Source organism: Tetranychus urticae, chromosome 1 (genome assembly GCF_039701765.1).
Source record: "Tetranychus urticae isolate SD_2017Ah chromosome 1, NJAU_TeUrti_SD_1.0, whole genome shotgun sequence".
NCBI lineage: Eukaryota > Metazoa > Arthropoda > Arachnida > Trombidiformes > Tetranychidae > Tetranychus > Tetranychus urticae.
In genome coordinates, this window is record NC_142958.1 from 1,511,669 (window position 1) to 1,539,661 (window position 27,993).

A 27,993-nucleotide genomic window follows, 5' to 3' on the forward strand; every position below is an offset into this window, starting at 1 on the left:
AACTTAATGTCCGTGGCTGTATACTGGTTACCTTCAAAAAAGTGGTTTAAAGAGAGATAAATACAAAGAGTAAAGTACAAAGAGCTCCTCTTTGGTAAAGTAGGAAGAGACAACAATTAGGAAGGGAAAGGCAAAAGTTCTGCCTATCACACCGAAGGGCACAAATTGCTCAACAAACTAGAGTATTTAAACTAATCGCCTGATGAAAACAGTATCATTTGCTTTTAGTATCATACACTTGTAAGTTGGCTTGAAATATTCGGGCAATTCATATCAACTCACATCATCAACATGGAAATAGTTCGTCGTATTTTATTTACTCTTTTATTATCAACTTTTAATGTTTCTTTATTCAAGTGCGATGTAAGTGAGGAACCAACTTTAACAATATCAACTGGCCAAATCAAAGGTAAATCTGTGCTGTTTCGAGGATGTGAAGTGCATCAATTTCTTGGTATACCTTTTGCTGAACCACCACTCGATGAACTAAGATTTATTAAACCAGTGCCTAAAAGTTCTTGGAGCAACACATTAGACGTTAAAGAGTGGAAACCTCACTGCATGCAAACGTATTTACCTGGTTTTAATGATGGCTATTCATTTGATGAAGATTGCTTGTTTCTCAACGTAATTGTTACCCAGTCAACTCTTGCTGCCGTTCAAAATGACACCACAAAGCTTCGACCTGTAATGGTCTGGATCCATGGCGGTGGATTCCTTTTCGGTTCAGCCAACAACGCATTTTATGATGGAACCGCATTAGCCGTAATGAATGATGTCGTCTTTGTGTCCATCAACTATCGTCTTGGAGCATTCGGTTTCTTACATTTACCCGAATCTGGTATCCCAGGTAATATGGGTCTTTGGGATCAACTGTTGGCTTTGAAATGGGTCCAGAATAATATTCACTTTTTCGGCGGCAATCCTGATCAAGTAACTATTTTCGGTGAAAGTGCTGGTTCAATGTCTGTGTCAGCTCACATCCTTTCCCCACAGTCTAACGGTCTCTTCAAGAATGCTATTATGCAAAGTGGTTCACTCTATAACATACCTCTCTGGATCAATCCACGAACAGCCGAAATTGCCCTTGAAAGAGTCAACTGTACCTCTGCCATTGATAAAGTCTCATGTTTACGCTCAGTTCAAGCAGAAAATTTCAATTTGATTGCTGAATTTTACCCAGTGATGGGAGATGAGTTTTTACCAAGTGAACCAGAAAAGCTGATTAAAAGCCTTGATAAAAATGTCAACATACTATTAGGAGTCGTTGGTAATGAGGGTGTTGGTCTATTCCGATATCTCAGATTCGATGAAAGATTTTTCAACCCAAACAATCCCGTCAACTTGACTTATGTTCAAGCTAGAAACTTTGTGAAGCAATTGTTTGGCGAACAACGAGAACAGTTTTTCACTCAAGAATACCTCAGTCACATTGATCGCTACGATCACTATGGATTTGGATTAGCTATCGGTCATGTTCTAGGTGATATATCTCTCACTTGTCCAACTTACATGTTTGGTCATGATGCTGTCAAAACCGGCAAAGCAAATGTTTACGCTTACTTCCAAACCCAGAAACCATCCAAAACACCGATTTCACTGACACCCAACAATACATGGATACCAGCCACCCATTGTGATGATTTACCGATGGTCTTTGGTCTTCCCTTCACTGATCCATCTGGTTACTCTAAAGAAGACACTTTACTATCACTAATGATGATGAATGCTTGGGGAAGTTTCGCAAAATTTGGTGAACCACAATTTTTCGGTGATTCCAAGAGATGGAGAAAATGGAAGATAGAATCTGGTAAAAGCGATAAGTTTGTTATGGAATTGAATACTCAACGATTTGGCTTGTCCAACAATAGACTAGCTGTTAAATGTGAGAAGAATTGGCCTTTCCCAATGGACTCAGTAAACTTGAATATTAATTTTGACGAAATTATTAACCTTAACCATGATGAACTTTGAAACTGGAAATCGCTTCATGAATTTACTCAATTTTAGGATCCAACCAATTCAACAATTTTATTCATACTTTTATATTCATATCGTTTATCTTTTTTAATTGAAATTGTATATTTAAATGCTGTGTAAATGAGCCCATGTAATTACTCTTATACATATTTGTACCTAAAGATGTGTTAATAGGTGTAATTTTATTCAATTTTAAATAAAATTTTATACAATTTATAAAAATTGTTTCATTTTGTGACACAAATGGTATAATTTAGCGGAAATGCACAAATCTAATAGTTTTTAAATACAACAGACATTTTCGAGTTTTTTCGCAAGTTACTTTTGTCTTACACACGAATCAATTTGGAAAACTGATCCATTCGCAATTTAATCATCAATTATATTGAGACTCGAATCAAATTATAATGTACATGTTTAATAATTTTAAAATATAAGTTACAAACATAACATATAATTCATCCGAGTGGTCATTTGTAAAGTTAAGTGAAGATTTTTGCACTTGATTACATAAAATTACTTTAATTTTAAATTGGGAACATTTCGATAATTTTTTTACTCAAAGACTGGTATGCTAAGACTGCTGGTGACTCTTTATTTTCTTCCCAACAAGCAATTCCTTGATCAATTGATTTGCCGATGATTGGATCAATTGGAATAGAGGCCAATAATTGAATGTTACATGAGCTAGATAGTGATTTAGCTCCACCAGAGGTTGGTTTGAAAATGAAGGATTCCTTATGACAAGATGAACATACAAAGTGAGACATATTTTCAACCAGACCAATAATGGGTAGACCAACACGGTTAGCAAAATCGATTTGCTTACGAACGTCCAAAAGCGCTGCTTCTTGAGGTGTGGTCACGACAATGGCTCCATTAAGGTTGGCACATTTTTTAAGAAAAGAAACGATGGAAAGATGCTCATCGGAAGTTCCTGGTGGCGTGTCGATTATCAAATAATCAAGAGGTGGCCAGTCAACATCTTTCAGAAATTGTTTAATCAAACCATTCTTCTTAGGTCCACGCCAAATAACAGCATCCTCTAATGAACCAAGAAGAAATCCTGATGACATAACTGCCAAATTATCTTGGATATAAATTGGTGACCAGCCATCAGAAGACATGTGAACTTGTTCACCTTCAAGACCCATTGCTCGAGGGATCGAAGGACCGCAAATATCAATATCCAGTAAGCCAACATTAATTGATTCATTGGAGGCTAAAAAACGAGCCAAATTGGCAGAAAAGGTACTTTTACCAACACCACCTTTTCCTGATATGATCAATAAAATGTGTTTGATAGATCGCAATCGTTTTTCTATCTCAACCAATTGGCTAGTTTCATCAAACTGTTTACCCGAGGCACAAACAGATGCATTGGGACATCCAGCACAACCAGGAGCTTTACCAGCTTGTTCACTGTCGATACCAACACAGTCAGATGGATGATCTCCCGACATAATTATTTATAATAATAAAATTAAAAGACAGTTCTCAAAACAACCAATCAAATAAATCCCATTGAAATACTCATGTAGAACGCAATAACTAGACACTGCTTATGAAAAACAGCTGATGAAATGTAATGCACAAATCAAAAATTAATAGCGGGAAAAACATTATTCAATAATTAAGGAAATTTTTTATCACTTCTCACGCAATAAATTAAATTACTAAAGGACAAATTAGATTTGGCCATCAGTCAGTAATTCTTTACTCTGGTTGATTGAATTTAAAAAACTGGACAGTGGCGTTGAACTATCACCCGACTTTTTTACTTGATATTTATCTACATGTACTTGCTTACAATTTGTTGAGTATTAGTTTAGTTTGCTGTATCGTTTGCTTAACAATCGCTAAATATTTCCGTTAAATCCAGGTTGGTCACTTTATGGCTCTATCTAGGGTAAAAATTGTCATCAAATTGATGGAAATTAATTTCTTGTGTTTCTTTTAATGCATCGTTTGTTATGTTTTAATTTTCCTTAATTATCAAGTTAACTTAACGACCAGCTCTCGACGTTTCCAGAGTCTTGTCTACAATTGCTGAAAAATCCACACCTACTATGCACTCCTAACCATATGACCGCAAAGTTTATGATTTCATTTATTAAATGACCTTAGCTGTTCAGTCAAAGTGATTACATTTGGCATGATATTTCTTGCTTCATTAATTAAACTTGCGAGTAAAAGTTAAAAACTCTCAACAGGTTCCAGTTATCATTCATTTCATGATTGAATAACTGATAGAAATTAAGGTTTACTGACTCACAAAATCTTGACCTGAACCTAAACATTAGCAAGTCCTGATACATTCATGTTTAGTGTCAACTGTACAAGGAAGCAAAAATTTTGATCACTCATTTTTACCAAATAAAATGATTAAAATGCGATAAAAAATAAAACTTTCAATTTTTAGTTTATCGTCAAAATTACAGCTTTGATTTTGTCATCAAATGAAATGAAAAAAAAATTCACTTCAACACATCCAAGGCTCTTAAATTGTGATTTAAAGAAATAGAAACAAGTTGAACATGACAATATCGAGAAATTTATCAAATGTGCAATAAATGAAATGTCAAATACAATAGATTGGAGGAGAATGATAATAAATTGTAACAAAAATAAACGAATAACTGGTTAACGGTGGTTTTATACCTGCATAAAAAGATATCAAAGCAAGGTACAATCAACTTTGCTCATTGATTTTTGACTGATGCGCAATTAGTTGACCATTTATAATAATAATAATCATCTTCCTCCGTGTAAGAAAAATTCATCTCAAGAGGTTAACTAATTTTGTGTGAAGATGTCCATAAAGGGCGGTATGATTGAATGAGGACGATCAGTAATGTTTCGGATTGGAACCAACAATTGACCTGATTCATCTTTGAAACCGCCATCAGGTAATGTTATTCTGTTACATTTCTCTCCACCAAGATCATATCCTTGGCACACCATATCCAAGACTTCACTTGCATAACCTAGAAAAATCGCAAATAAAAGTCGTTAGTCAATTGTAGGACAGTAATTGTTCAGTATAGTTGACAAATGGAAACATTATTCACCCTTGATCATTTTAACGGCGATGTAATCTTCAGCGGACGGATCTTTGGGACACATTTTACGAACAGGTTTGACTGAACATGAAATATATCTGCTGAAGGAACAACATGCTTGAGGAATCCTTTCTTCCACTGGTTTTTTGGTAATTTCATGTAAGCTGACAACAAGCTGGTCCATGCAGTCATGCAAATGAGGTATTGTGTTGTGAATGCATTCATAATGGCTTAAATATTCTGTGAAAATACGAAAGGTCAGAAAAAAATATAATATTAATCAAATTGAATAGATGAATATAACAATTTTTTGGTATCAGGTAAAGAAAGTTTACATTTTGTGTGTCAAGTTGCAATAATTATGAACAATTTTTAAAGTAATTCAATTAGTTCATTTGAGTAATTGATTCTTTTTTGCTGAACACAATAAGAAAATAATGTTTACCAACCAAATGGTTAGACAAGTTGAACTTTGATAAGTGATAAGATTGTTAACCACTAAATAGTTTCAATAATCAATTCTGATAAATAATTTAACCGGGAAATATAGATATCGTGAATATAAATGAAATAGTATTCATGGATGGTTGATCAATGCTCACCTTAATAGTTCAATTATTAACAATATCTAGCACTCAATCTAAACCTTGACAGTTGCATAAACAATCATTATTATTTTAATTGATAAAGTTAAATTATCTGTAGAAACAGGTAACTATCAATTTAATGTTCATTTCCAACTTACCAGTTGTTCCTTCTGGCGTACATCGTTGTTTAATCACTTGAGATGCTCCTGTAAAAAAATTATCAAACAATTAGTTAACTGTATATTGAAAATTTTATAGGTGCATTACCCATCAATATGACTCCAATGATTTGTCTTGGCAGAGGTTTCAAACAACGTCTTGAGTATGATTTGACAAAATCTTCAGCATCAAACTCTTCTCTGGTAAAGATAAAGAGGTAAAACGAGTCAAATTAGTTGAATAATATTATCAGGACCATGTAGAAGATCTGTAACGAATGAAATTAACCACTTACTTGCAATGAGGAACCATCTCGGTTGGATTTTTGGGTAAGTAAACATCTCTTCGACCAAACACAAAAACAATTTCAGCCTTTTTATCCATTTCTCTGAGGACACATTTTTTGTTTGATCCTAATTTGGGTTTCCTTGAAACGGACAAATCTACAAAGACACAAGACAACAGTTAACAATTAGTATCAACAATTAATAAAATGATAACCAGAAACAGTAAATTGAACCAGATTGAAGTGGCAAAGAAAGAAAGAAAAGCGAGGCAAAATAATTTCTAGAAAACAAAGTCTTACCAGTCTGGGAAAGAAAGACAACAAATGTGACTGTAAGGGTGAAGACGAGATTTCTCATGTTTGCACTTATAAATAAAAAAGCGATATGATTAACAGGACAAAATATGATATTATTCAATTAAAGAAGCTTTTTCAAATGAAAGTAAGTAACCAGAAATGAAGAAAACTTTCACTTAACCAAGAATTGGGATGTAAGTTGAAAAGTGGGTTGTAGGAGGCTTTTTGTAGGAGGTTAGGTTAAACCGAAACAACTTTTCGTCAACAAGGTAATAAGCTAAAGGTAAAGTGGGTTTAAAACTCAAAAGGTTGCAAATAATCAGTATCAATATTATTAAAGGTAAGCTTGATTGGGATTCAACAGGGTTGATATAAGTTGAAATAAGCAAAAGAAAAATTGAAAACAATGAAATTCAAAATGACGACATTGATATTCATTGGTTGACTATGATAGACTCCATACATTTATGTACCTTACAGACTCAGAATCAGACTTACAGTCCAAAAGATTTTGATAATACAATTTGAATTGTTCCTAACCATTTGATTGTCCAGTTATACAGTCAATATAATGTAATGAAGACAACAAAAGACTCTTACTGATTCTTGATTAGATGTAAATTGTGCTTCCTTGTTTCATGCTGAGACCTTAATGCAGTTAATAGTTGAGAGACTCCAAAATTTGACCCAAGTATACTTGAAATCCTATCCGATGAGAATCGTCGTGAAAAAGGTCATGTTTACTAAACAATTGACATCGAAATCGATCTCCACTTGATTAAAATGATGCCGCTTAATTATCCTATTAAATATACATTGTAACAATAATTTGAATGGTATTTATTGTCAATAATGAAAAACAACTTGTAGAGATGTGATTTGTAAACTGATCATTCTTAGCCAATAAGCTGTGCATAAGGCTAATAATACAGCGTTTTTAACTCACTGATTGGCACCAATTAATTGTACATTATTTGAGTTAACTTCATACAATTAACAGTTACAGAATCAATCAATAACAAGTCTGTTTGAATAACCATTTAGCTTAATTTGGTAACTTTGTTTACCATCTAATTATCACTTGTAATCGGATCGTTATGAGCAAGTAAACGATTACTGCTAATGAAACTCATCCTCATTATATTGATTGGCTGATTGATTAAAATAAATTGTTGGAAAGCTGATTCATTTCACTTTCATAAAGCAATTAACTCAGCATTGAAAGTTTCATAATGAAACTTAAACTCAAAAAGTATTGATTACAGAAATTGATTCAATCTAATTGATTGACCAACAGATGGAGACTTTGAATTATTAGCTAAAATTGACTTTCTAGAGTTTCTTGACTTGATCAAATTATGAAACTTAATCTAAGGTTTTATATTTTTGACTCAAAATCGATGATATAATGAGATAGTTGATTTAAAAGCGAGAGAATCATCGAATTGCTTTATGTAACAAGTTAATTGAATTTTTAATTAAAGAGTGGAAAAATTAAAATGGACATTTTCGTGAAACAGAGGTTCATTGGGCTCTCTATTTGGTGATCAACATCTACAGCCAGTTAGACCTGTTTAACCACCAGAATTCATGATGAAAGCTCTCTACTCTTCTCATTAAATCGAACAGAATATCGATTATAATGATTGATTCAATATTATCACAGAAACAATATAACTTTTACACATGGGAACATTAACCTTTGGTACATAAACAGCTCATTTTCAATCAATTAACGTTAGCTTAGTTGGTTAATCTCTATGATGAATAATCCATTTCATTTTACAAAGCTTAAGCTCTCATCTTTCATTTTGTACCAAATACATGCAGAGATTAGACATCTTCTTCCTCCTTTTTTGCACTCTTCTTTTCCCACCCAAGTCTCCAATCCTTGTGACCACACACATAATGATGTGGCTATCCTCGTAAGATTTTGCCGTATCACACTTCCTGTAAACACACAAGTTGAAACACACACACACACACAGTCAATAAGATACAATCTATTTGAAAGAAACAACAAAATAAAAGATGAAACTGAAGGAAGTAAAATGTTGCAAAGTAACCCAAATGTAGCCCAAAAGGAACCTAAAATTAAAATTTTGTTTGTACTTACCTTTATAATAATTGAGGGTAACATTGGAGACAGTTGACGACTAAAACCAAAGGTTGAACCAAAGGTTGAACCAATGGTAAAACCATTGAGACAACAAAACTGGTTAATAACATATTTTTGGTCAATTGGTTGGTTATTAATAACACAAGTCGAAAACAAGAAAAAAAACGTACAAAATTAAACGGAAGTTGACTTTAAGGATCGTTTATTGTCGATTGAGCTTGCTATGTTTACTCAAGAATCTATTGTGTCCAATTGTTACCAGGAATCATGGTTTGAATGTTACCTGGTAACAAACAAGAGTTGGATAGAGTCAACGGTTAGTATTGATGATTAATTACCAACTTTGTTACCAACACCTCATGAGGTTAAACACTTGATTTAATGATAAACATCTCTCCAAATCCTATTGGATGTTCACTGTAACCAAGACAAACATTTAAGAATTATTCTTTGTTCCAAAATCTTTTTGTCTGACAATTTTTTTAACCATTTTATTCGCTTCTTTTTACATTTTCGTGTTTCTTTTTTCTCTCTGGTCTTCCCTTTAGGTTACTCATGTTTACCGCTCAATGCACAATAGCCTACAACTATTATAAGACACACTTTTCGTGGGAAATATTTCAACCCAAAGTAACATTAATTTCAAATCATTATCCTTAATGTTTATTAGTTGATATGGTAATTTTATTGTTACCATAAATCTTTTCTGCTTTCATTTCTGTTGGACTCTTTTCCCATCTTAAACTTGAATTTTAACAATCAATTGTCTACTTAATGTAAAAGTCTATGTGTTTATGTAAACTAATGTTTCGTTCTGGTAAACAAGTATTGATTGCTTTCTTTGATCATCGTCTGATTACTTCTTTTATGGTTATGTGTTATCATTTGATGCTTTGAAAAATATATCAAATTTCGTTTTCGTTTTCACCTTTCTCCTTTCGTTTTTCTAGGTCTATCTTGTTTCCATTAATCATTAAGGTTGGGCTAAATTAGATAACAAATGGCACTTGAATGGTTAACTTTTGACAACAAGTAATCAACAATTGAGGTGAAATTTCATCCTATTAAGTAAATATTTTCACTTGTTAGTAACTTGTTTCCATTCCTTTCCATCTACAGGTAACTACAAGTCAAAATTTTTCATCCTTGTTTATGGTTTTGATGGCGATTAAGGAGATGATGGAGATGATAATGATGATTTGGGCCATCAAAAGGAGATAGGTGATGTTAGGTGTATCATCATATTAATAAAAAAGCTGAAATTAGACTCTACAAAGGTTACTTTAATGGCGCCCAAGGTGAACCAAACAGCCATTCCAATGGACCATTGAAAATCCTAAAAATATACATGCCAAGAGAGAGGAACCTTACAAACCCAGTAATCTTCTTTTTCTTCCTACAGTCATCATCATCTTCATCATCTTCTTCTTCTTGTCTTTCTTTCTCCCTTAAAATACACAAAGATGTTGTAAAAAAGAATGAGGAAGACAGAGAAGAAAGAAATGTATAGAAAAGGATCCGATGCACCTTAAAAAGAGAAAGAAAATTATCAAGAAGCGTTTCTTAGCCTAGCGCAAATATTCATCATCATACTCTCAGTTTTGAACCAGTCAAATCCAGGGCGAAAAGAAAGAGAAGAAAGTGAAATAGCAAGTAAAGAAAGAGAGAAACGACCAGCTTTCTTTCTTGTTATTATTTCTATACAGTCCCTTCATTTATCCTCAAGCTGTAACTTTACTTCTGTTTCAACTTCAACTACTTTTACTGACTTTATTTTTTTGTCTTGTTTATTGTAATAATCTTTACCTTTAATCATTTAATTATTGAAAAATGAATCACTTTACTTGATTTAACATGTTATTAAATTAATCATCTTCTATTCTTTACAAATCTTAACTTTTCTACATAAAATGTCAATGGCTGCCGTTGGTTCACTTTTTGGTTATTTTAACATCATCATCTTCTTACCCAACAAACTTGTTGAACAAAGTGACTTCAGTTCGCCTTTCTTTTTCTAAGTTACCCTGTTTTTAGTTACATATTTTTCTTTTCTCACCAATTTTTTAACTATCATCACTACTTTTTTAATACCTAGTGCTTTTATTTGAGTGTTTTTATCATGAAATGGATCTCCGATTGTGGCTATGGATGATTGTATCTTTTATTTTGTTACCTTTGACTGTTACCCGTCGTCCAAAAAACCATAACTCTCGGCGGGGTCTCTTGGCTGAAGTACAGTCTGAGATGGTTCCTTATACCGATAATAGAGCTATTCTTAAATGTATTACTTCACCAATGGCCTCCATTGAATGGCTTTTTGACGGAGATTTAATCGATGATACAGATCAACGTTTCACTCGAGAAAAGGATAAACTTTTCGTTCACTTCAACAGGATTGCCACAACAAAATGGTCAGAAAATCCATTCAAATCGCGAATGTTTCAATGTAAAGCTACTCTTAATACGGAAACTGTTATAAGTGAACCTGCTAAATTAATTATTACATTTTTAGATGATTTTGCATCTCAAAATGATTCAATAATTAATACAATCCAAGGAAATACGGCTGTGATATCATGTAAACCTCCGAATAGTATGCCCATTGCCATCATTGAATATTACTTTAATCAAACTCTAATCAGCAAATCAAACGGTAAGATTCAAGTAGCACTTTTTGTATAATTGCCCCTATATAAACTATGATACTATAAAACGATGAAGTTTGAGTATAACATTAGTTATTACCTTTGCAAATCAAGTTTAAAACTGTTTTCATTCATGAAATATTATTTATTTGCAGATCATTACTTGTTAAGCAATTCTGGGAATTTGCAAATTTTAAACCCTTCAGTTTCTGATTCTGGAATTTACAGATGTGTTGCATTCAATGCCTTTCTCCGAGAAAGAAAAAATGCTTCGTGGACAATCGAACTTAACGTGAAACCCTCTCATCGTTCCAAAGTCGATGCTCATCAAATCTATTCGTCCATAAATGATAATAGTGCCAAAAATTTTGTTTATTTTGTGATTAAGCCATCAATCGAAACTAAAGCTGTGATGGGAAGTAATATAACTTTAGAGTGTGTTGCTGGTGGTATTAAGCCACCTAAGATAACATGGTTCAAGAAAAGAAACAACGAATTAGAATCTCTGAATATGAAAAACTCACGCCAAGTTGCCGGTAATTTAATTTTGATGACTGTAGATGAAAAAGACTCTGGTACTTATGTTTGCCGAGCAACAGTTGATGATTCCACAATTGAAGCAAGCACTTTCGTCGATGTACAAATGACACCTCGTTTTGTTAAAAGCTTGAAAGATCTTTCAGTCGTTGAAGGAAATGATTTTACATTGGAATGTCAAGCCAAAGGTAACCCAAAACCTAGGATAAATTGGTTTTTCAATGGTAAAAGCTTGAACTCCTTCAAAGATAAACCACCTAGTTTTAACTTTGATTCAATCGCTGTTGAGCAAAACACTGTTTCATTTTCTGAAGACTTTTCTAAATTGAATATAAAGGCTGCTCAATCATCCATTCATGCTGGAATTTATCAATGTTTTGTTTCAAATGAATTACTTAATAGTGATTTTAAATCAACTTATTCTCTTGCTCGTGTTGTAATCCTACGTCCAGGAGAAATCGGTCCATCAAAACCCTCTCATCATGGTAATTCAGGTAAATCAACTGATCTATCCAATTTGAATACCAACAATGAAGATAACTTTCAAGGAATTACTGTAAGACCTTACGAGTCAAGTAGGAAACGTCCAAGTGAAATCATGATACCTCCTTCCAAACCCAAGATAGTTCGACTGTCTGACGATTCAGTAATGGTTCATTGGGAAATATCTAACAAACCTAGTTTAGAGATAAGCTTTTTCAAAGTTCAATACAAGGAAATGGCCAAGAAAAGTCGCTGGAATACTTGGGCTGAGGATACGCCTCCATTCATAACATCTCAAAAAATTACTGGACTTGTACCGGACGCTAAATATCGATTCCGAGTAACTGCTGTTTATGTCAACGACGATAACAGGGAAAGTCCAGCTTCTGATAAATTTCATCTTATTCGCACTAGTATGCTCAAGAAACCTAACGAACCACCAACAATCAAAGCTGTCACTCCACGAAGTCCAACTTCAATTGAGATATTTTGGGAAAATCATAGAGAAATTGCAACCTCTATTGAAGGATTCTTTATCCATTATCGAGCTACCTCATCTGCAGGAGAATATTTTCAAATTACTGTTCTCGGGTCAAATAAGCTCAGTCATGTTATTCATAATCTTTCTCCAGCAACCTCTTATGAATTTAAGATTCAATGTTTCAACTCTGCCGGTGTTTCAGATTTCTCACAGATTTTGACCGCTGCAACACTTGAGGATCCAATATCAACAACAACTGAAATGACAAATGTTATCAAGGGTCTTGATAAAGTTCTTGATTCCCGAATTGACAATAACACTGATATTTTCTTTATAATTGTTGGCAGTGTTGGAGGATTCGCTTTGATTGTATTTATTGTATGTTGTATTATTCAATGTAGTAATCGATTTAAACAAACACCTCAGCGCAAAAAAGATGGCCAAATAATTCAACGAGTTAATGGTGAGATCAATAATGGATCTCTTTTGCATCGCACAATTCCATCATTGGATGATTACAAGAATGAAAGTGATACTCTCTCATCTCATCCAGACAAATCAAGCATCAACAATGTAACAGCATCCATCAGCAATGACCACTTTCCAATTTACCATGAAGAAGTTAAAGAAAAGAAAAATTATCAAACCAAGACATATATGATAGATACATATTGTGAAGACTCTTATGGCTCTCGAACGGGAAGCTGGAGTCGAAAGAGTCGGAAAAAATGTTATGAAGCTGAAGCAGGATTGAAATTAATTACCTCTGCTTCTTCGCACAATAGTTTACCACGAAAATATTTGTATGAAAATGATAATATTCCAAGTACACTGGAACGAAGACGTCAAGCCTTTAAAAGTGAGGAACATCTTAAATGCTCTTTGAATGCTCGCATCCATTCAAAAAGCAGTAGCTTCACCAGACTTGATGGAACATTAGAACGTAAAAAGAGACGGACCGCTACTCCAGTCGCTTCACCCCAGCCTCCACCGATTCCTGAGAGACAAATAAATATCACAGGTCATCGTTCATTGAGCTCTTCTCGTTTAAATGGATCTTTAGAAAAGAGGAAAAAATCTCGACCCGACTATGGTAACACCAATACCAATAAAAATGGTACCAAATCAACTGAAAGTAAAATGAATTCTTACAATGGAGCAATCTCTCATTTAAATACTAAACCTCCTTTGCTAATTATGCAAAGCACTTGTTAATTTTAACCCTTCATCACCTCTTTTTGTACTTACTTAAACAAAACGACATTTTGTCAAATCTTTTTTTATCCTTTTGTATATTTGTCATATGTAACTTTTTTTCTGTGAATAAACTTTTTTAGTATCTAGACAATCAACTTATTACTGTATCTCATTATTGTAAAACCTGAGAAATGATTTGTAAATGTATTTATAATTGCTCAGCAAATCAATAATATAGTTAAGTGACAAGTCAATAGCAAGATTGGAGATGTTTGATTTGGCGAGAAAGAGGTGATTAAATAGAGTCATTATTAGGGCCGGAAGAATCTTATTGTTAATCATTATTGTTTATAAAAGTAAATATAATATGTGGAGGAAAAATTAAATGACAATTGTTAGTTTGTTTAAACACAATTGATCAATAAGTGTATTTAAATGAAAGTAAGACTGAATCGATAAAGCTTAATGATCCGTGCCATTGTACTCAATGAAAATAATGATCAGAATTAAAGATTTCCATCATCATCATGAAAAACATAAGCAGATAGTTGGTACAAATGATGATAGTAAAGACAGTCGATGATCAATTTAACGACAAATGAGTTTCTCTTCATTTGATTGTCGTATAAATGATTGGATTTAACATATTATCAGCCATTTCCACCTGAGCTCTGTTGAATGTAGACGTTAAACCGTTTTTCACCCAAATATGTTGGACAACTTACAGTTTTCATCAATATCAACAACAAAACTTTTTGTCAAGACCATTTTGATATCAACATTGTGTCGATTCATTGTAACACATCCGATTGCAATCGATCAGTTACCAGGTGATTAACATTACTCGGATTTTATTCACATGTTTACCAATTACACGATTTTCAGTTGCCCTTAAAAAATTGAATCTAACAATCTTTTTTTCAATCATCCTTTAGATATCAGAGGAAGATCATTTCAAGACTCAACAGGATATTTATTTAATTACCCTGATGATAAAACCAATCGACGACAAAGTCTAGAAGATCTTTTAGCAGGTGGTGGAGGTTCATCCAATTCAGACTCAGATTCTGATTCAGATGATGATTCAGATGATTCCCCATCGCCACCAGCAGGAATTGCAGGCTCTGATGATACAGACTTGTTGAATAGTGCTTTACTTCGTGGCATTAATAATAACCAAGGAGCTGGAGCTGGAGGAGGCGGTGGTGGTGGTGGAGGGTCCGCTAACAGTAATAGCAACAGTGGTGGCAGTGAAAGTGGAAGCGGTGGTGGTGGTGGCGGTGGAAGTAACAGTGCAAACTCTAATAGTGAAAGTGATAAGTCTGAGGAAAGTGAATCTCCGCGACGACCACCAGGTCCGGTTGGACGAGTTGTTGCCAATGTGAGACGATTCCGTGAGAGGACAAATGATTTTGTTCAAGATGTAAGAAAACGGTTTGTTGATTGGCTTGATGGTTATGCTGGTTCTGATAATGCTTCATCTGCTAATGATTCCTCCAATGATTCTTCCAACAGCGATTCCTCAAACGATTCATCCAATGATTCATCTAACAGCGAGGATGATTGATTTTAACCAAGGATCATTTGTATCTCCAACTTTTAACGCTTCAACAATCACAAGATGCCAAAAAATCATCTCATCTCGGACCTATTTGAACATCAAAATGCTTTTTTTTGTGTTTCATTACAACATCTCATCATCCAACCATAAATCCACCTTTTTTGCCATTCTTTGTCCTTGCTTATTTAACCAATTTAATAGGATGGTTAAAAGATTTTTCATCCAATGTTCAAAAATACGATCCAATGAATGTCCATTTATTTTTTTTATTTTATCACCTCACTTCAATCAAATGAATTTAAAATGACTGGAGTTTTGATGAAAATTTAATCATCTAATGTAAATCGTCACTTGCTTATTTTACCACGATTTTAACAATTTTTAACTCTAATCACTTTTTGTCTCAACGAATTAAATCCTTTAATTTCAACTCCGCATTTGAAGATATCAATATAGCTGTTAGTAGAGAGCAAAGAAAATTTTAAGACAGGCAAAAAAACTTCTAAACTCGGCATTTCAGAAGATTTTTCTGTCTCAGGGTTGAAACATGTCAATTGTCATTAATCAAATTGAAAATTACAAGCTTACAATTTTGATTTCGTTTATAAACAACTTTTAAATCAAGTTAAAGCTTTAGGGAGCGTGCTTTAATATATTTTTGCCTAGAAATTGTTAAACTGTCCCTCTGCTTTGACGTTGTTTAGCAGTTGTTGACAGTTGACCGAAAAGTGATGTTTCAAAGCATGAAAATGAATGGCTATGCATAAAATCATTATTTAAAATTAACTTTAAATGCCATCTACCTGTTTATTAGGATTAGAGTAAGCTTAAACCTCTACCTTCCCTCAGTAATTGCTATTGTCCATCATGTTTTCGCATTCTATGACATTTTGTCGTTAAAACTGATTCCCTATTGATTGGTTTGTCCTCACCTACCGTTATTTTGTCAACATATTTTTAATTATTGGTTTGAGCTGAAACTTTTAATCAAAATGCCAATCAAACGTCGTATCGGTGTGGTTAAAAATCCACCAATTTTCAGTCATGAATTTTTCATTCAAAATCATCCTGATATTATCTCTTGTGTTGCAATGTTATTCGTGATGGGACTGCTTTTTCAGGTAAGCATAATCTGACTTGAAACCATATTTTTATCTCAATCAAATCAAATCAGATGTGAAAAAATCCTATTTTCTACCGTTTCATTGCTCTCTAAAAATTTAATCTTACTGTTATTTTCCCGCTTCTTTTCAATTCAGTCTACTGCACCTTTGGCGAGCATTTTCATCGCGATGAGCCATAATGTTACCGAGATACACGAAGAAACCGTTTTATATTCTTATGGTGTTAAGGATCTTGCTCTGATTTTTTTCTACTTTTTAATTTCAATCGTTGTACATGCGATTATTCAAGAATATGTTCTCGATGTAAGTAACTTAGTTTTTATCTCACGAAACACCAGTTGATATAAATCTCTTTTCTCTCTATAGAAAATCAATCGAAAACTTCATTTATCAAAAATTAAACACAGCAAGTTCAATGAAAGTGGCCAACTTTTAATTTTTTACCTATTTTCTGTTCTCTGGGGAGGTGAAGTTATCAGAAGAGAAGGCTACCTTTGGTCCATATCGAAACTTTGGATAGACTATCCTTTCCATCATATGAGCTACCTCTTCAAACTTTACTTTATCGTTCAAATAGCATATTGGTTGCACAATTTTCCCGAGCTTTATTTGCAAAAGGTTAAAAGAGACGAGATGGTTTCAAGGATCACTTATTCAAGTTTTTATCTCTTCTTCTTTGCTGCTGCTTATTCTCAAAAGTAAGTGAAAATACAGATAATTTTGTTTGCATATTGTATCATTTATCTTTATTTTTTATCCTCTATTTTCTAGCTTCACTCGAATCGCGTTGTGCCTTTCAATCATACACTATACTGCCGAAGCTCTGTTTCACTTTTCTCGACTTTGCTATTTTGCTGATATTACGTCAGTATCTGATTATGGGTAAGTTCACATCCTTTTATTAGCTCAAATATCGGTTTCACATCTTTAACTTCAATGCTGGAAAAATCTAATGGAAAAATTCATTTAATCTGCCAAGTTTAGAGTTGATCTAAAAAATTCTCTTACGTTGTATTATACCAATGTTTTCTTTTTTATATTCATTTTTCTAGTTTCAAGCTGTGGAATGTCCTATTTGTAGTTGCACGATTAGCTACAATTACTCTATCTGTGCTGACATTTTGGTATGGACTGGCTATTAATCAGAAGAGTACTATATCTTTCATCGAAGGCAACTTTAATACACAGTTAGTAAGGTGGGTCAATCATTGCACTTCTATAAAACATAAATTCATTCAGTAAAAAAACGTAATTTCAACTCATGTACTAATATTTTAATGTTTCATTCTTATTCTTCCATCGCTTATATAGAATTAACTGTTTGTTAACTTTGTTCCTCCTGCAAGCTTGGATGATGTGGAATTTCATTACCTTCCATTTGAAACGCATAAGAGAAAGAAACTTGGAAAAGCATATGGCCAAAAAGAAAAACAAGAGTCAATCCAAAAAATCAACGCGAATAGATGAAGATGTGAATGAGTTGCCTGAAGTAGATCAAAATATCAATAAGATAGTTACACAACGAATAACTTCCAAAGCAGGCAAAGTCAAACACTAATACCGCTATATATGGAGTATTTTGGTCGACAAAACGAAACTACTTATAGCACAATCGATTATAAGAGCTCTCACGATTTCGGTGATATGTTAGCTCATTTTATCAAACAATTATCGACTTGAATACAATCTACCCGAAAAATTCAATTGATTTACTCATATTCTGCTTATTCCTATACATAAATAGCACATCCTGTATCAATCATGCATCTATCTCGGTAAAAACTGTCTTGTGTTTTAAATGTAATCTCACTTGAATTTGTAAATTATCTCTATTTAAGCTTATAAATGGTATTTTTCTACACTCAAAATATTACTGTGATATCTTCTTTTGTCAGTTTGCTTGTTTCCTCAATATAAAATTACAATGTAATCCAATTTATTGGATTCACAATTTTAAGTAAATCGCTCGAAAGTATCTCCTAGCATTGTTTATCTAACCTTGCTAACAATTTATCATCCAATCTATCATTTTGAAATAATAATCGTAGGTGACAATTATGGACACCTACAATGATCTCACTGTAGGTGACCATAATTTCAAATCTCATTGTATTTACTAGAATTCAATGAATTCATAAAGAATCTGCTGTCTTGAAGAATGAAGGCGAATTTATTGTTGATTTGTTAAAAAATTAATCAATTTGGCAACTAATGAGTTGTTTTTAAATCTCGTTTTAAATATACTTTAAGAAATGAGGAATAGTGTGGTTATGAGCATAAAATTCTAGGTTATAGGTTACATGTTGTATGTTTAAGAGTTTAAAAGTCAGACAATTCAGGTTGTTGTTTATGTAAAATAAAATAGTGTTAAAATCTTTTCAATCAATAATTGTACAGTTTAACAATCTTATCGAGTCAATTGCTTGCTCCCAGCCAATATTTTCTGCCGTGATAGAATCTATGAGTATATCAATAACACATTGGTTAGAGCGATAGAATGTGAAATCGCACCTTTCTTCAAGTGTTAAAGGTAATATTCGTTTAAGATTTGCATATGATGAATCGGGGGAACTATTGATATTGGTTAGCTCTGAATCCATGTCTTGAAAGCTAAAAGCACCACATTCTAGAGTCTGATTCGTATTATCAACGACTAGGGGTCTGATTGCTTTGACAAATTGATAGGTTAGAACCTCTTTGACAGTAATAAAAGATGGTATGTTATCACAAAGGTTGAAATAACATTCAACACATACAGAAATTTTACCATCTACAGTGATACATTCAATATATTTTTGGCTATCACAACTTGAACACAGTGCTCTTCCTTCTTTGGCTAATTCCAAGCACTTTGAGATACATTCGCTAGAAACGAATCGATTTTGATAAATGTACGTCAAATGATGGATACACATTAAAGCTTCTTGACAACGACAAAAAATTATTTCAGGCTTTAAACCAGAAGGCTTTTCAGTATATTTTATCTCCATGGAATTACTTGCGTCCATTTGTTGTCCACAGTGAAAACATGCATCATTCCACGATTTGCATTGATCACAACTTGCCTTGAAACATGAATGAAGGTAAATTAAATTGACCTCCTCCAAGAATAGTCTTAAGTCTCTACCACAGGAGCATCTACATTTATCCATTATTGATCTGAAATAAAATATAAGCCATATAACGGTTGTTAGAATGCAGATTACATAAAAGTAGCGCAGTACTCACCATAAAGCAAATTGGAAAGTTACTGTCCAAACATCAGTGATAAAAAAGGAATGTAGCAAAGAAACAGTTGATCATGTGAAGTACATCAATTTGAAGGTGGGTACAGTCTCTACTGGAATTTAAAAGACTTAAGGCCTCAACAGGCGCCATAATTAAAGCACAAAAGCAATGGAGCAATTCAACCAGTTACTTAGCAGCAAGATTAATTCACAATAACGCGCTTCAGTCAAACTCGATGATTTACAGGAAAACTATTGACTGGAACAATTGATTGGTCTAATAAAAAATATTGAAATGGTAAAAATTATGAATAATAATCAGCTGAATAAACATATGATTTTGTCCATTTGCTATCTGTATAAGTAAATGGCAAAATTAGTGAATTATCTTAATATTGACCATTTTTTATGGCAATGAAACAGTTTCTACTTGTGATTCTCATTTAAATTAATCATTATAATTAAAACACAAGTCAAAAATATTAAAGAAATTAGATTATTCCAAACGATAAGCTCATTTATTTTGAAAATTCAATGATGAGCTGAAGATTTTTGATATTTTTTGATTTTTGGTTACCACGTTTACAATACTTTTTCAATCCCAATTAATCAAATGATTGGGTCTTATTTAAGAGTGAAATATAAAAATAATTCATAATCATTAAACACATTTTTGAACCTGAAATGCATTTAGTCAACGAGTTTTTATCATTTGAAATTTTATGAATGAGGTAAATTATAAAATTGTTAATAAAGATTGGAAAACAGTTTTCATCACATTCTAGTCAACAAGCAATTTCACTCTTGAATAGGTTTTAGCAGATATGCACGTTGACCTAAGCATGTAAACCCATTTATATTGTTCAATTAATAATTTATTTACTTATTTCTGTTGGTAAAATTTAAACTCTTTACCTAACTGTTCAAAATCAATATGAGGTGTAAAAGGACTACGTGATTGAAATCGTGTAACTCTTTGTTGAATCAGAAGTAATACATGCAAAGCAAGGCCATTAACAATCAACCTGAAAATAATGAGTAAACAAGTTATACTGACTTTCTGGTTAGATTAACCGGTTGAAATGAAATATGAATGTAAACAGCAGAGTTGAGTAATTAATCAATTGTTCCCTTGATTATGATAGGAAAATTTTGTAAACAAAGATAACTTGTTAATTATAGAAATGTAACTCGAGAGGAGTGAAGTACAATAACTCTTTTATACTTGAATACATGAGATTTTGAAGTTACATCGAGACAATTGTTTCAAGTAAATGTGAAGGATTAAAGACTAGATTGATGAGTGTTTGAAACAGAATGAAGAGAAAATTTTGAGGTCAAGATTTTCTTTGGAAAATTACTAAAAAGCTTTTCTCTGCTAATAGCATTAATATTGGGTGAAAGGCTAGTTTTTGAGGAACCTCAGAAGATTTGTAGAGAGGATAAATTTCTATTTATGGTTAACGACCCAAGTGACCTTGTTTTTAGTAAATAGACAACGACTAGTTTACCAGAAATGTTTATGTACTCACGTAATTTTGGTTACCATCAAAGGGAAGGAGAAAGAGAGAAAAGTGAGTGAGAAAGTTTGTTTTGATTTTTGGAGGCAAATTGGGTAAAAAGAGAAAACCAGTTTTTTCAAAAAACAACAGTAAATCAAGACTTAATACAATGTATCTAAACACATGGATCCTAATTTTGTTTATCAGTCTAATTGGTTACATCTGAACAAGTGAAACATTGAAGGTGATCCTTTGTCAGGTGGTGAAGTAAAATTATATCAGGTAACATTGAGAAGTCACGATAACCAATGGATGACAATTGTTTAACCAGAGATCAGGTAATCGGGTTAATGGGAAACATAAAGATGGTCATAGAATGGCGATATGTAGATTGAAATAAGAGAATCAGCACAAATTTGATAGGAAGTTGAACATATGATTGTATCAAAGAAGCAAATAAATGGACTGAAAAGATCACGTAATTCAATAATGATGATACAGATTGATATAAAGAGAGAGAAAGGGAGTAAAAACAAAGGTGGAAGACAGTTTGTTTACATCACGTGACTTTGAAGGCCGAAAGGGAGAGTGAGGAAAGAGGGAAGAAGATAAAGAAAGGGAAAGCCTGACTCGCACTACGTGACTTTTTGCATGTTGTTGTTCAAATCGCTTTCTTGAGGTTCCTTTATAATGGGTGAGATGAGATGAAAATGATCCATTCCAACTCGATCTTTCAAGCAATAATCATCTCTTACCTCCTAAATAAAATCATATAAGTTTTGATCAATCTTCACTTACCTCAATTCAACATTCAATTTGTTTTCTCTTGTGAATCTTCTTTCAACAAAGTGTCTCTTTTTTTGAAATTTTTATTCAAATATTCAATCGTCTTCAATTGATTTACCAACTTATACAATCATCTTAACCATGTCTACCATTAGTCGAGCTGTTCGCCGAAACTCTTCTTGGATCATCCCTGCTGGTTTCCTGACCACTATTATCCCTTTCTCGATGGCTTCAACCACAGCTATTCATAATGCTCGTTCACCATTATCATTTTTGACTGCTCATCGCAATCCACCCACTGAACCCTGGCAGGAATTTGACCACAAGAAGTCCAGGTTTTTCACCCAATTTGACTATGAACATTACGACCATCCCAGACCCACTTTTGAGTGGCCCTAAATCTTGTCTATTATCTCATTCAATGGATAAAGATAAACAACTTTAACCAAAAGGATTGTCTAAAATTGTTTTTCAATCGAGTCATAATGCTTCATCTAACCAGAAAAAAACAAATCTACTCATCACAATCATCAATATTCATTTGGTAGCATCATTTCATTAGTCTTTGATGAATTACCACCGATTTTCTCTTCTTTTTTCTCCATGATTGTCTTTAATAATGGAATAATTTGATGTAATTTGTTTTCATTCCCGAATCATTTTTTAATACACTTTTTTAAGTTTTGCAAAAGCCATTGTAAAATAAGTTTATGTCATGGCAATAAAAGTGATTCTTGTAACTAAAAATATTTAAAATAAAATGTTTGCCAAACAAATAACTGAAATCAACTGAAATCATTTCCCGGTTTTTTCTCATCATACAATAATAAGAGGAAACTTATCAACACATAAACATAATATTATTCATATTATGCATAATAAACTGAAGGAATAAACATTCAGACTATTGAAAGTGAAAGGATAAAATTTTGTGCAATATTGAATAACTCATGTTTTTATCGCATTCTGATGATAAAAATTGGGTAGATAATGCGAACCCAAAATAGCTGAATTACTCCAATATTATAACAAGATAACTCAACATAGACAATCTGGATTTGTCAAAGATACAATGAATGTAACAAAGAAGGGCAACCAGATCTGGAAGCTTCGGTTACACAATAGGTTGTAATGGCTGCCTCCAGTTTCTGGTTAAATAACCAGAAACTGGTATTTCTTCAAGTTCAACTGCTTATGTTTGTTTTTTGGTTAATTTATATACATTGAACAAGATCAATTTAAGCATCTAATTGTCATCATTAAACTATTGACAATCATAACAGATAAATGAATATCAAATTGTAGGAAATAAAATATGAACCCAAAACAAGTTGATGAAAGCAACAGTTTATTTTATCGTACATATGTAATTAAAATAAAGATATTCACAATTAGATGGCTAATTATATTAACTTTTTGATTTATATCCAGTGTCACACTAAATCCAATCTCTTTGGTTAACAATCAATATTGAGCGTATTATTGTTTGGTATCCTTATGATGAATCTCGATAGTAACCTGAAATGGAGTTTGGAATCCAGTTTACAACAATTTACAGCGCTTCAAGATTGATTTTAACCGCTTTGAAATACTTTTTAATGAACTAGATAAATCATTTGATGATTTAATGCTGCGTCCAAATCTATAAATACAATGAAATTAAAGGATAATAATGTAAGAAAAACTTGATAAAATAAAATATAAAATACAATAAAAGCAAACTCATATTAGGTTACTTACCTAATCCTATGGTTTATAGCGATATATCGATCAAGCCCAACCAAAATGTCTTCAATTTGGGCAATTTGTTTTCTCACTAAATTATCATCAGTTTGATTAGTTTCGATAACAGCATCCAGAACTTCCTTAGAGTCAAGATTATTCACAGTTTGTAGCTCAACTGCCGTCAACAGAATTGAAAAGCACAATACAATTAGAATAGCTTTGGTCATGTTTCAGCTTTCGATGTAACAGTTGTTTTAATGGTTGATCACCAATTCAGTTAACTTTTATTCACGAAGAAAGCTTAGGCTCAGTGGTGATACTTTTCCTGGTCAAACAGTTAGATGTAACTTGATTGCTGTCGATGGATAAACTAACGATTCAACAATTGCATTTGACTCTTTTATTCAGTTCAAATTTATATAAATTAAGGAGTCAAATAAAATTGGATTTTTATCTGTATATAATTTCCAGCATAACTTCAAGTTAATCTACTTACATTCAAGGATCTTCATCATGTAATCAGACTGACTGTGACAGTAAACCTGATACTTATTCAACTTTCTTCTAATTACAGATTATGAAACGATATTAAATTTTCTTGTTTACATGTTTCAACTCCATTTCATTGATTGAATAACTCACCTTGTATAACACTTCTTATGTAACCATTGTCAAAAAATATAAATTTACCTAAATAAATTAGTCAAAGATCAGATGGTCATCAAATAGATTAAGGCATTTCAATAAGATTTTCAAGACCAGAGCAAAATAAATCATTTTCAATACATTTGACGGGAAACATTTCATGTAATGACATCCAATAATTTAGGGGTTAATACACAAATAAATAAATAAATAAGTGGATAAATAAATTGCTGGTTGAGATGTACATTAGTGATTAGGCTGGGTAATGATCATTTTGAAGGTTTGATGCCATTGAATAGATACCCTCCATAATGAGAATGTATAAAGCATCCAATGATTGGCTATCGTAAATTTTGAGTTCCGTTGACCGTCTGTGTCTACCTCCTGTAGTCGTCGTGGTAATGGGTATAAGAGTGGCTCCACCGAAACCACCGTTTCCAAATATTCCACCTGCACCGCCGCCACCGGCTAAGGCTGCGAATAGTGTGACAAGTGTTGTTAGAAACAAAAGAGCCAAAGGAAGCAACAAGGCGCCCAGTAAAAGTGGTAACCCAATAGCAGCAATTAATAACCAAGGTTTGATGTCCTTTTGATTGCTTTTGTGATCATGATGGTGATGTTTGTGATGCTTTTGAACTTTGATGTGAACTGGATAAGGAATTGGAACGGTTACATGGTGAATATGCTTCGTTTTTGTTTTGGTTACGTGATAATGATGTTTGTGTTCGTGATTATGGTTATGGTTATGATCGTGTTTATGCTCCTGTTTGTCTGGGTGATGAGGTTCATGATGTCCTTTGGTTAGGTGATAGTTTTGCCCAAGTAGACTACGGTAGTCATCGAAAAGTTTGCCATGAAAAAGTTGATGTCCAATGGGTTGATCAGCCGATGGTAAATAAGGCAATCCATTGGCAAAAAGGTTGTTATTATTTCCAATTAGATCACTCCATTGCAACTGATTATCATGGTTGACTATTGAAAGAAGAGGTTCCATTAAGGACAATGTTGAGAAAACACAAGAAATTATAATTTAGCATTTGTTAGCATTAATTTGAATGTTAGTTAATGATTGTTGCTAAAAAGACACTGTTTGTTACATTTTGCACAAATTGACACAAACACTGAAAAACAAATGGGAAAAAACGGGATAAAACGGGTAAAAATGAATTTCTTCTAAAATTGAAAACTGTTAATTTGTAGGAAAATCAAAACTGAATGTATTTGTGTGATTTAAAAACTTCTCAGATCAACATTTGTCGAGAAAATCGAGTTCAAAGTTGAAATTTCGATCGCTTTTTGTACCGTTATGAAAACAGATTTTTTCACGAAACTTAAGTCTTTGATGTAAGTTTTGATTAGCAAGCAGAAAATGAACTTATTTTTAGAATAAAAACTTTCCGTTTTCGTTAAAGTAGTTAAGTGCGATTTTTACTTGAACCGATCGCTTTCCATGACCGTAATATTTAGAGATCTTAAACTTATTATTCCTACATTAAAATTGTTTTTACACATCATGAACGAAACAATTTTCACAATTTATCAATAGTTCTCTTGATTTTGGACATTTACCAGAAAACTTCGAACCTCGATATTTCGAGAATGGAATCACCTAAAATCATCATTTTTTGGTCAAACATTAGATTTTATTATGGGCTATAGCAGTATGTAACTTTATACCGAATAAAATCTGAGCTAATTCATTTAATGATAAATATCATTCAAGATAAATCCTTCCTTATAACCAAGAATCAAATCTGGTAACGTAAATAACACAATGCAATAACTTTGCTTGTAGAATCTGAAATAATTTCATATTTTGCTATATTATAGTCATTGTTAAAATCTAATATTTAACCAAAGATGATGCTTTTAAGTACTATCATTCTCGAAATATCGAGGCTCAAAGTTTTCTGGTAAATATCCAAAATCAAGAGAACTATTGATAAATTTTAAAAATTGTTTGTTTCACAATGTGTACAAACAATTTTTATGCACAGAAAATAAATTTCAGCTCTCTAAATATTATGGTCATAGAAAGCGATCGGTTCAAGTAAAAATCGCACTTAACTACTTTAACGAAAACGGAAAGTTTTTATTCTAAAAATAAGTTCATTTTCTGGCTGCTCATCAAAATTTACATCAAAGACTTAAGTTTCGTGAAAAAATCTGTTTTCATAACGGTACAAAAAGCGATCGAAATTTCAACTTTGAACTCGATTTTCTCGACAAATGTTGATCTGAGAAGTTTTTAAATCACACAAATACATTCAGTTTTGATTTTCCTACAAACTTAAAGTGTTTAATTTTCGAAGAAATTCATTTTTACCCGTTTTTCCCATTTGTCTTTTAGTGTTGGTGTCAATTTGTGCATAAATGTTACAAATGTGTTATTTGTTTCTTTTTACAGCTTTTTGCATTAACAGCCTTAGTTAATTAACAAAGCTAAGTAAGCTTAAAGGATAAACTTACTGAGAAATGGATCCAATAATTCTGGTGTAATACGATTGAATGATCCGTAATATCTGTAACCAGGAAAACGCTTTGGTTGTTTAAATTTGATCCATTTGCGTTTACTGCGATTGGGAGAGTTGGCTTTGTCGTCTTTCAGTTTTACTCTGTTTGACCAAACTGATTCTTTACCACCATTGGATGTACCTTTAGTATCAAAAGCACCATTTCCATGTGTGTCCATATTGAGATGATAGACTCTTTCACCCTGAGGAACTTTATTTCTTTGTATCCAATCTTGAATCATTGTTAATATTTCATCTCTTGTTCCACTTGGTAGAGTATTGGCAGAGGCTTTTTTGACTAACCCATTGATTCGAATTATCATAACCATTAGATATAATTGAACATAGCAAATCATATCAGGATCATCAGACACAGGTTAAGAGGATCTAATTCAATAAGAATGTTTAGTTTCACATAGCTGAAGGGTTATCACTACACCAAATGAAAACATTTCCGAGTTCATCTCTAAAATGGTTAAACTCTGATTTACCAATTGCTAGCAAAGTGGTTGAGCAAATCAACAATAATGTGAGGATCTATTGTTATTTTACAACAATCATAGTTGGGTGAATCCTTGAGCGGAAGAGCTGATTACGTTAGGTGAAAATAAACAAATGACCGTTACAGCGAATTGAAGTTAGCGTAACTCACCTTTAAATAGTTGATTGTAGTCAGGAAATTAAGGCGAAAAAGTGATTTTTAAACACAAGTGTTTAACAAGAATGAACTTACAAGGCATCACAAAACGTCTTCTTGATTCAACAGCTTTAGTTAAATTTGATTCTATTTACAATGTCTACAAACCCTTTGTAGCATAACATCTATCAATCCACTAAATTCATCCAATAATGCAAATTGAAAAGAACTAAGTAAATTTTTCAAAAAGAAAACAAAATCAAAAAATAAATGTAAATAATTTCGACTGATTTAGGTACAAAACTGCAAATTCTCTCTCTATATTATGATTTTTGGGTTTTGGATGTGCGAGCAAAAACTTATTAAACAAAAAAACTCATCTCAATCCCTTTCTTGGTAAATAAACCAATTTTCTGGTTAAACTTGCAAATGCAATACAA

The 27,993-nt window shown here is 32.7% G+C and overlaps 7 protein-coding genes and 2 long non-coding RNA genes across 12 annotated transcripts; 4 read left to right on the forward strand and 5 right to left on the reverse strand.

Moving 5' to 3' along the window:
* The first annotated feature begins 247 nt into the window (after positions 1–247).
* On the forward strand, positions 248–2,112 carry LOC107368264 (acetylcholinesterase-like). Its single transcript, NM_001323163.1, is given in 1 exon segment — positions 248–2,112. A coding segment is annotated over 1 exon segment (1,683 nt). The 5' UTR covers positions 248–291; the 3' UTR covers positions 1,975–2,112.
* Nubp1 (NUBP iron-sulfur cluster assembly factor 1) lies at positions 1,333–3,712 on the reverse strand. The gene has a single exon (XM_015936062.3). The coding sequence runs from the start codon at positions 3,441–3,443 to the stop codon at positions 2,508–2,510; it is 936 nt and encodes a 311-aa protein (XP_015791548.1). The 5' UTR covers positions 3,444–3,712; the 3' UTR covers positions 1,333–2,507.
* Positions 3,713–4,511: 799 nt separating this feature from the next.
* Positions 4,512–7,101, reverse strand: LOC107368230 (uncharacterized). Its single transcript, XM_015936018.3, has 7 exons — positions 6,972–7,101; positions 6,375–6,439; positions 6,084–6,231; positions 5,897–5,988; positions 5,788–5,835; positions 5,052–5,282; positions 4,512–4,967 (listed from the first exon to the last, which is right to left on the reverse strand). Exons 2-7 carry the CDS (start codon positions 6,430–6,432, stop codon positions 4,777–4,779), a joined length of 768 nt encoding a protein of 255 aa, XP_015791504.1. The 5' UTR covers positions 6,433–6,439; positions 6,972–7,101; the 3' UTR covers positions 4,512–4,776.
* A 719-nt stretch (positions 7,102–7,820) lies between these two features.
* LOC149094341 (uncharacterized) lies at positions 7,821–8,676 on the reverse strand. The gene is made up of 2 exons (XR_016200874.1): positions 8,488–8,676; positions 7,821–8,321 (listed from the first exon to the last, which is right to left on the reverse strand). It is a non-coding gene; the product is annotated as an uncharacterized LOC149094341 (long non-coding RNA).
* Positions 8,677–9,572: 896 nt separating this feature from the next.
* On the forward strand, positions 9,573–13,988 carry LOC107368227 (interference hedgehog-like). The gene is made up of 3 exons (XM_089270039.1): positions 9,573–9,609; positions 10,586–11,143; positions 11,291–13,988. Exons 2-3 carry the CDS (start codon positions 10,615–10,617, stop codon positions 13,849–13,851), a joined length of 3,090 nt encoding a protein of 1,029 aa, XP_089126165.1. The 5' UTR covers positions 9,573–9,609; positions 10,586–10,614; the 3' UTR covers positions 13,852–13,988.
* Positions 13,989–13,995: 7 nt separating this feature from the next.
* On the forward strand, positions 13,996–15,824 carry LOC107368232 (uncharacterized). Of its 2 annotated transcripts, XM_089270040.1 has the most exons (3): positions 14,405–14,663; positions 14,769–15,256; positions 15,349–15,516. In XM_089270040.1, exons 1-3 carry the CDS (start codon positions 14,543–14,545, stop codon positions 15,373–15,375), a joined length of 636 nt encoding a protein of 211 aa, XP_089126166.1. In that variant the 5' UTR covers positions 14,405–14,542; the 3' UTR covers positions 15,376–15,516. The 2 variants fall into 2 exon arrangements, with proteins under 2 accessions (XP_015791508.1, XP_089126166.1); XM_015936022.3 differs by having other exon boundaries at positions 13,996–14,663; positions 14,769–15,824.
* A 285-nt stretch (positions 15,825–16,109) lies between these two features.
* Positions 16,110–18,386, forward strand: LOC107368228 (translocating chain-associated membrane protein 1). The gene is made up of 6 exons (XM_015936015.3): positions 16,110–16,515; positions 16,654–16,821; positions 16,885–17,216; positions 17,290–17,400; positions 17,571–17,714; positions 17,830–18,386. Exons 1-6 carry the CDS (start codon positions 16,387–16,389, stop codon positions 18,074–18,076), a joined length of 1,131 nt encoding a protein of 376 aa, XP_015791501.1. The 5' UTR covers positions 16,110–16,386; the 3' UTR covers positions 18,077–18,386.
* Positions 18,387–18,669: 283 nt separating this feature from the next.
* LOC107368229 (uncharacterized) lies at positions 18,670–21,809 on the reverse strand. Of its 3 annotated transcripts, XR_016200872.1 has the most exons (4): positions 21,278–21,746; positions 20,661–20,770; positions 19,747–20,022; positions 18,670–19,677 (listed from the first exon to the last, which is right to left on the reverse strand). It is a non-coding gene; the product is annotated as an uncharacterized LOC107368229 (long non-coding RNA). The 3 variants fall into 3 exon arrangements; XR_001570108.3 differs by lacking the exon at positions 20,661–20,770 and having other exon boundaries at positions 21,278–21,809; XR_016200873.1 differs by lacking the exon at positions 20,661–20,770 and having other exon boundaries at positions 19,747–20,100; positions 21,278–21,753.
* Positions 21,810–23,364: 1,555 nt separating this feature from the next.
* LOC112539511 (uncharacterized) lies at positions 23,365–27,865 on the reverse strand. The gene is made up of 4 exons (XM_025162097.2): positions 26,873–27,865; positions 24,401–25,375; positions 23,774–23,933; positions 23,365–23,675 (listed from the first exon to the last, which is right to left on the reverse strand). The coding sequence occupies exons 1-2, from the start codon at positions 27,270–27,272 to the stop codon at positions 24,657–24,659; spliced, it is 1,119 nt and encodes a 372-aa protein (XP_025017865.1). The 5' UTR covers positions 27,273–27,865; the 3' UTR covers positions 23,365–23,675; positions 23,774–23,933; positions 24,401–24,656.
* Positions 27,866–27,993: the final 128 nt, after the last annotated feature.